The sequence below is a fragment of the Fukomys damarensis genome, unplaced genomic scaffold (assembly GCF_012274545.1).
Source record: "Fukomys damarensis isolate Sample0158 unplaced genomic scaffold, DMR_v1.0_HiC HiC_scaffold_23, whole genome shotgun sequence".
NCBI classification, from domain to species: Eukaryota; Metazoa; Chordata; class Mammalia; order Rodentia; family Bathyergidae; genus Fukomys; species Fukomys damarensis.
In genome coordinates this window covers 58,854,026-58,862,357 of record NW_022900935.1, presented here as the reverse complement: position 1 = coordinate 58,862,357, position 8,332 = coordinate 58,854,026, and the positions used below count along the sequence as shown (strand labels likewise).

The 8,332-nt window shown below is 59.1% G+C and overlaps 2 protein-coding genes across 3 annotated transcripts in view; one reads left to right on the top strand and one right to left on the bottom strand.

The window, feature by feature from the left end:
* The window catches only part of Otop2 (otopetrin 2), a 9,690-nt gene extending 9,197 nt beyond the window's left edge, over positions 1-493 (bottom strand). The window contains exon 1 of one of the 2 annotated variants that reach the window (XM_010630750.1): positions 427-493. The gene's annotated coding sequence lies outside the window, so the exon portion shown is untranslated. Of the gene's footprint in view, positions 1-213; positions 290-426 lie in introns of those variants that run through there. The other variant, XM_010630749.1, reaches the window with a different exon arrangement.
* Positions 7-3,806, top strand: Ush1g (USH1 protein network component sans). Its single transcript, XM_010630751.1, has 3 exons — positions 7-338; positions 2,471-2,799; positions 2,938-3,806. The coding sequence occupies exons 1-3, from the start codon at positions 175-177 to the stop codon at positions 3,804-3,806; spliced, it is 1,362 nt and encodes a 453-aa protein (XP_010629053.1). The 5' UTR covers positions 7-174.
* Positions 3,807-8,332: the final 4,526 nt, after the last annotated feature.

Genomic DNA, 8,332 nt, shown 5'->3' with positions numbered 1-8,332 from the left:
TCCCGGTAACCGCGCGGCTCTGGCGCTCCACACCCTCCATCTGCGGTAGCTGGGGGCTGGCTGCCCCTGCCCGGTCCCCTATCCCAGCCCCATGCCTCAGCCTTAACCCCGCTGCCCTCCCTCGCGGAGGGCATTTCCCTGCGCCCCCTGCCCGCCCCGTCCAAGTCGGGCGCCATGAACGATCAGTACCACCGGGCCGCCCGGGATGGCTACCTGGAGCTCCTCAAGGAGGCCACCCGGAAGGAGCTGAATGCCCCCGACGAGGACGGCATGACCCCCACGCTCTGGGCTGCCTACCATGGCAACCTGGAGTCTCTGCGCCTCATCGTGAGCCGCGGGTGAGTACCCTTCGCCCAGCCAGCAGGGGAGGGGGAGGAGGCTAGGGTGCCGGGCCCTGAGATGCCCCCAACCCCATGGCATCCTTACCCGCTCCTCGGTGCTGCCCTCTTCCCTGCGAACAGACTCTAAGGTGGGACCTTGGCGTTGGTCGGGCAGACACACGTGGATGGGAACATAAAGGGAGGCATGTGATACTGGTGACCTGGATGCGGGGTTAGGAGGGGACAAACTGGGATTTGAGGGTCCAAGATGGTCAGGACGGGTGCTACAGAGTGGGGGAAGGTGGGAGAGTCTTCTGGGTGGGGCATCTGGAAGTGAGGTGAGGGGGAAGTGGGAACCAGAGGTAAGGTTGGGAAGCCTGAGAGCCCAGAAGTGGAGGTGGGGCAGGCCAGAGGCAGCTCCCCTGCCCACTCCCCAGCCTGATGGCCAGAGGACTCCCAGCCTGAACCCACAGCCCACAGGCTGGGTCTCACAGCGCTCTGCCTCCTTGCCCTGCATATTCCTGGGATTTATGGGCACTGTCCACAGTACCAAATGTCACTGGTTCAGCACCCTGCTAACTCTCTCCGTGTCCCTCCCCACAGCCGACCCAAGGCAAGATGGTGACAGGCCTGCTTTTGAAGGGGCTCCTGTCCCCCATCCTCCCTCTGGCGTTGTCCTCCCAGAAGAGCGGGCACAGAGTCCAGGGGTCAGGACCAGGAAAAGGGCTTGGGGGCAGTGGTTGAGGAATACAGGGGCCAGGGCCACAGAATTGGGGTCTAGGGTAGAGCTGGGATCAGTCACACTACTGGGAACAACCTTGTCACCTGGCAACAGTTTGATAAGAGAAGTTGGCTTGGGCTGAACACCCAGATGGGTGAATACCAAGGTGGCCTGGACAGGAGAAGGGGCACTCAGGAGAGTTAATGTGACATCCTCTGGCACAGGGAGAGAGGAGCAGGGATGGAGTTGGCCCTGGTGCTGGGCACTAGCCTGTAGCTTTGAGCAGGTGGTGGGTGGGGGAAGCCCCTTCCCCTCCCTTGTGACAACTCAATCAGCCCCTAAGGTTAGAAGCCCAGACATGTTCCACCAGGCCAAGGCTGACTGGCTTCTCCTCACTCCAGGAGGGCACACAGTGACACTGCACCCATGGGAGCCTCTGAAAGTTTCCCCTTGGTGCGCCATCCCCAAGTCCTACAGAGGCAAGGATTTATGCTGTATGATTGTGGGTCTGGGGCAGAGTGGCTCCTCTCCACACTGCCCTGCTGGACTTGACAACCAACAGGGGAAGCTGCGGGGGAGTGTGGGGAGATGTTGAGACAAGGGAGTGATTCTTCTTCCTCCAGCCCTGGGGTGGCCTTGTGACCTCATTAGTGTCAGGCTGGGTCCCTGTGCTAGGTGCCAGAGGAAGGCAAGAACTCAGAGGAGCAGTGGAAGCTGCCCCAGGGGGCTTCATTGGGCTAGGGGTGTGTTAGGGGAGACAGCCTGCCTACAGGACCCCCCAAAGATGGGGCAGCCTGCAGCCCAGCCAGGCCCGCAGCTCCCTCCTCCTCCCCTCCTGTCCTGGCTGCCTGGCTGACCCCACAGTCCCCTCCTGGCCCAGGCCAAGACCCGACACCTGCTCTAACACTGGCGTTGCCAGGCCTGGCCCTGCTCCCCGCAGACAAGGCAGCAGCCTCACACCAGCGCACCCTTACTTGCTCACCCAGGCTCAGGCCCAGCACAAACCGCCCTCTGGTCCTCTTTCCTGATCACCCTGCTACGCGTGGACACACTCACCGCACCTGCCTAGAGACCCAGACTCTCCCTGGCCCCCCACCTCTCTGGGCCAGCTCTCCGCTGGGCCCATGAATAATTCACTCCGTTCTCTCAGAGCATCAAATATTTATCCCCTGAGATTCCCAGCCCTCCTCGGTTGGGGGGGTGGCACTGGGCTCCGCCTTCTTGGTCGCCCCGCCCCTAGTCGCTGGGGTGTTTCTCTCCTGGGCTCTGTTCGCAGATCCCCTGGAGTCAAAGGAGAAATCTCTGTCCCAAGGATTTCGCTGGCCTAGTGATCGCATGGGGAAGCTCAACAAGGGTGGGAACCCTACGCGGCAGGGCAGACCTCGGCCTACTGGGGCTTGCTAAGATCTCCCATTGTTCCTCCCTGCAGGGGTGACCCAGACAAGTGCGACATCTGGGGCAACACACCCCTGCATCTGGCAGCTGCCAATGGCCACTTGCACTGCCTGTCCTTCCTGGTGTCCTTCGGGGCCAACATCTGGTGCCTGGACAACGACTACCACACGCCGCTGGACATGGCCGCCATGAAGGGCCACATGGAGTGCGTGCGCTACCTGGACTCCATCGCGGCCAAGCAGAGCAGCCTCAACCCCAAGCTGGTGGGCAAGCTGAAGGACAAGGCCTTCCGCGAGGCGGAGCGGCGCGTCCGGGAGTGCGCCAAGATTACCCTGCACCCTGAGCCGCCGGCTGCAGCACCTGGCGCTGGGCAGCCAACTGCGCTACTCGCAGGCCACGCTGCATGGCACCGCTCGGGGCAAGACCAAGATCCAGAAGAAGCTGGAGCGGCGCAAGCAGGGCGTTGAGGGCACCTTCAAGGTCTCGGAGGATGGGCGCAAGAGCGTTCGCTCGCTCTCCGGCCTGCAGCTGGGCGCACCCTGAGCCGCCGGCTGCAGCACCTGGCGCTGGGCAGCCAACTGCGCTACTCGCAGGCCACGCTGCATGGCACCGCTCGGGGCAAGACCAAGATCCAGAAGAAGCTGGAGCGGCGCAAGCAGGGCGTTGAGGGCACCTTCAAGGTCTCGGAGGATGGGCGCAAGAGCGTTCGCTCGCTCTCCGGCCTGCAGCTGGGCAGCGACGTGATGTTCGTGCGCCCAGGCACCTACGCCAACCCCAAGGAGTGGGGCCGCGCCCCACTCCGGGACATGTTCCTCTCGGACGAGGACAGCGTCTCCCGTGCCACGCTGGCGGCCGAGCCTGCCCACTCGGAGGTCAGCACCGACTCAGGCCACGACTCCCTGTTTACCCGCCCCGGCCTGGGCACCATGGTGTTCCGCAGGAACTACTTAAGCAGCGGCCTGCACGGGCTGGGCCGCGAGGACGGGGCCCTGGACGGGACAGGTACGCCTCGGGGTCGGCTGCAGAGCTCCCCCAGCCTGGACGACGACAGCCTGGGCAGTGCCAACAGCCTGCAGGACCGCAGCTGCGGGGAGGAACTGCCCTGGGACGAGCTGGACTTGGGCCTGGATGAGGACCTGGAGCCCGAGACGAGCCCGCTGGAGACCTTCCTGGCCTCGCTGCACATGGAGGACTTTGCCTCCCTCCTGCGGCAGGAGAAGATCGACCTGGAGGCGCTGATGCTGTGCTCAGACCTCGACCTGCGCGGCATCAGCGTCCCTCTGGGGCCCCGCAAGAAGATCATGGGGGCCTTGCGGAGGCGGAGGCAGGCTCTGGAGCGCCCGCCTGCCCTGGAGGACACGGAGCTGTGAGTGGCCAGCAGGGGAGGGGTGCATGTTGGAAGGTCCCCGGGAAAGGGAGGAGTCCGCCTCTTCAGGGGTGGGAGGGGCCTCGTTTGTATTTCATAAAATCTGAGCTGCCATTAATTACAAGAAGCCTCACTGTTGGATGTATCATCAGTTTACAAGAAGCTGCCAACTTAATGATGGCGGGAGGCTATTTATTTATTTTTGCAGTCCTGGGATTGAGCTCAGGGCCTTCTCTCTGAACTACATCTTCAGTTCCTTTTTTGGGGGGGTACCGGGGATCGAACTTGGGACATTGCACTTTTGAGGCAGGCAGTGGAACCACTGAGCTAAACCCCCGGCAACTCCTTCTTTAACGTTTTATTTCAAGACAGGGTTCTCCTAAATTACCTGGACTGGGCTCAAACTTTCGATCCTCCTGCCTCAGCCTCTCAGAGTGCTGAGATTAGCAGGTGTGCACCATCACACGCGGCTGACAGGAGGATTTTAAAATCACAGCTGATGTAAAAGGTGCCTCCATTCTAGAGATATCAAAACGTGGGGAAATGATTGTCTTTAGCGTCTGTGAAATATGGTAGGCTAATCAAGGATGCTTTTGAGTCCTTTCACCTTTCAAGTCCTGGGCCGTGTCCTTATGCAAGCACTGCTCCCCTGTGTGCAGTGACCAGGTCACCGTGGTAGGAGGGATGAGCAAGTGGAGGTTTGAGGGATTAGATAACTCACCTCAGACCGCCCACTGCTTGGTGTGGAGCCAGCCTTGGTCCCTGGTCTGTGTGGCTGTAGAAGACACAGACCATTCCCTGTGTCTGGGGACAAGGTGACTCCTGCCAGACGGAGGGTGTGGCAACCAGTAGGTCTCAACTGCGTCGCTGCACAAGGCAGATGTTAGACAAGCTGGGCATGGTGGCACAGGCACATCTGTAATCTCGGAGTATTGGAAGGCTGAGGGAGGATCACAAGTTCAAGCCCAGCCTGAGCAGTTTTAGTGACTTGGTGAGGCCCTGTCTCAAAATACAAATGAAGAGAACTGGAGATGTACCTCAGGGTGAGGAGCCTGGGCGCAATCCTTGGTACTGGGGAGAGGAAGAAGCCATCACAGCTGCCTGAGGCTGCCACCATACTGGTTTTCCTGTTGGCTGGTCCCTGCCCCTCCACTCCCCTACCACATCCCATGTGCCCAACCACTGCTGCCCCCACCACCCTTGGAATCTACAGGCTTTACTCTGCGTGGCTGGAGCAGGCAGTGCTGGGTGTGGGGAAGCAGTCTGGTTTACGGTTTGAGAAACAGGAAGTCAGTGTCCCCTGTCCTTGATCATCAGCCTGCCCAACTGGGGAGGCTGGGTCATCAAAGTGGCTGGTCCTGGTTGAAAATGATGCCTTTGAAGGCTGTCTTCTAAGGCCTGCTTCTGTCTGCCTCTTCCTCCACAGATAATCCAGGGTTCCTCTCCCAAGACCAAAATGAATCGCAAGTTGCCACAACCCATGATGGGCCTGCAAGGTCCCCACAGTTGCCAGCCCTGCTGCTCTCTTCCCCAGGAGCAAGGACCAAGTGGGTTGTCTCCCTCAGCCTGCTCACATCCAGAGCAGAGAGTGTGGCCTGGAGGTGTCCAGATGGGCACCAGAGGATCCCAGAACACCAGTTCCGAGGGGTCCTGCAGCCCTGGGCCACCCTATCTGAGTGGCTCTGAAGCACGTGTGGATCTGTACAACGCCAGCCTCCGGTCGGGGCTGCTCACACCAGGGACTAGATGACATCAGAGCTGGGGGACACGGCCTGTCTCAGGTGCATGGTCTGCCCACTCCCTCCTCCCCAGTCCTCCTTGGAGGGGCCCATCCTCTCAGGCTAGAGACTTACTTGCTTCTTCCTTTTTATGTGAAAGGAAGAGTTTGGGCTGCCTCCCCTCCTATAAGCCCTAGAGAGGAGGTTCCCAGCCAGACTCTTCAGCCAAATACCCTGTCTATCACCCCCCACTCTGTCCCTACATACGAGAAGGCCACCGGCCATGGTGGGAGCTGGAGGACCAGGCAGGCTTAGCTGGGGCCTGTCCTCCTGCTGTATTCCCTCTTCTGCTGGGCAGCCTGGCCCCTCCAGTGACCCAGAGGGCCAGGGCACTGGACACACAGTGCTAGAGCTTCCGGCCACAGTATTATGGTCCCCAGGCCCGGTGGGCACAGCTCTCTGGAGAATGGCATCCGCCAAGTGCCTCAGAATCTCCAGGTCTGGACAGGCAGGGGCTGGACACAGTCTGGGGTGGGTGTGGGCAGACCCTGAGAGGGATGCTGAGGATGTGGGTAATCTGCATTGTGGACTGTGCCCAGGCCCTCGGGCTGTGTGTGTGTGTGTGTGTGTGTGTGTATGTGTATTTGGGGTTTCTCTTAAGGCCTGGAAGGGCTGGGCTGCTGTGTGATGTTTATGGATGGTGGTTAGCACAGAAGCTCACCGTATGCCAGCTCTGTGTGGCAAAGGCCAGCCCAGCAGGTCCGGCAAAACAAGATCAGAGAGGAGGGAGTCCTTCAGGACCCTGTGTGTGCACATCCACACCACACAGGTGTTAGCAGTGGCCCCCATCTCTGACCCCAGCTTGGGAAGCAGCCCTTGCTGAGAGATGGCCACTGCCCCTATCTCCTCCTGGGCCCCCTTGGCTGGAGCTGGGAAAGAGCCCCCAAAGACCTCATTGGCCTGTCCAAGTGGGGGGCCCATCTGTGTGTATGACCAGAGCTGGAGGTGTGAAGGAAGAGGTTCCCCTCCCACTGCCGGACACTGAGGGCTCATTGTCTGCCACTCTAGCCCTTGTCCCTGCCTCTGAGCCTCTGGGCCACCCCAAGTGCCGACTTATCTTTCTCCAAGAGCCCCGGATGCTACTGCTCTCCCCCAACCCCACTTCTCAATGTGTGGAGGGGCCAGGCTCTGAATCCTGCCAGGGTACACCGACCCCACCCCCAGGCTCATTACAATTTTTGAGAAAAAGTTCTACGCCATTGTCACGCCTGTGTCCTGTTCCTTAGTCATTTGTGGGTGGGAGGAGATTGGGGTGAAGAGGGAGGCAGTGGGAGGGAAGAGGGTCTCTGGGCCTGTGAAGACGGGGTCCTGTTCCTTGGAGTGGTCCTCCAGCCCCCACCCTCCCCTTGTCTGCATGGATCCCCGCCCTCCAGCATCCCTGGGCCTTTGCCCTGCTGTGCCAGCTGAGCATAGAACAAGGAGCTGCTGGAGCGAGACAGTTAAGAAGAACCGGGCCGGGAGGGTCCCCAGCTCCTGAGCAAGGAAGGTGGTCCAGGCTTCAGGTGTGACTCTGGGACCTGCTCTAGCCCAGGGCAGGATGGTGCTGTCTCTCTTTTCACCAGGCCTGCCCAGGCTTTTGTAGAAACAGGCAGAAGCCCTAACCCAGAGGGCTGCTGCCTGTCACCCAGGCTCTGGGTCCTGTCACTCCTGGGAAGCCGTTCCCTCCCCATCCCAGGTGCCTGATTTTATTTATTTATTTAATTAATTTTTGTGGCACCGAGAATTGAACTCAGGGCCATTGCACTGATCTGCATCCCTAGTCCTTTTTGTTTTGGTTTGGTTTTGAGACGGGGTCTTGCTAAGTGGCCCAGTCTGGGATGGAACTTGCATCCTCCTGCCTCAGCCTCCCAGAGTGCTGAAATTACAGGCATGTGCCACTATCCCAAACTTGGTGCCTAAGAACCTTCTTTTTTTCCCAGGGGTCTTTTTCCCCCTTAAGTGGGTGGATAGTGACCTATACCCTTTTCAGTCAAGTCCAGAGGCATCTATTCTCTAAAGGGCCTTCTGCCAAAGGGAGCACAAGACAGTCCCCTCCCTGAAGCATCAATCAGAAAGGGCCACAGAGTGTCAGTGCTGGAAGGCTGCTTAGCAGCCATCCAGGGGTTCTTTGCCACTTCCCTCCACTAAGGCTCTCAGAGGGGAAGGGCCAGACATTGAACACAGGCCTTCAGACTGCTGCCAACCCATTCCTCATACGCAGGCCACCAAGGGAGCCAACAAATCGAGATTTTACCCACCTGTGCCCCACAGGCCCTGCGACCCCTGCTGGCCCTTGTGGTCACTGCACCTACCTTCTGAAAGACCTGCCTGTCCTTGCCAGGGCTGTCCAGGGGAGGACATGGGTTGAGGAGAACTCGAAAGAACAAGACAGGGCAGGGGCAGCTACAGCATCCAGGCAGAGATTAACTGCAAGCAGCGGTGTCAGGGGTCTCCATATGGAAGCTTGGGGGCTGGCAGCAAGTGCAGAGCCTTCAGGAAGCCTGGGGGACTTGAGACAGAAGCAGAGAATTTTACTCTCAGCTTTCTTGGATTAAGACTCAACTTTCTTTCTCTCTTATTTTTGAACTCGGGACCTTGAGATGTCAGGCAGGTGCTGCACCACTGAGCTAAATCCCTGGCCCCCAACTTAACTTTCTTGACTCATTTTCCTAAAATTTTTACATTAAATTTAAAGAAATGCAAAAAGTTTAGATGAATCAGTGGTGGAATACTATGCACACTTGTCCTGGAAAGGGCACACAGAGTACACACA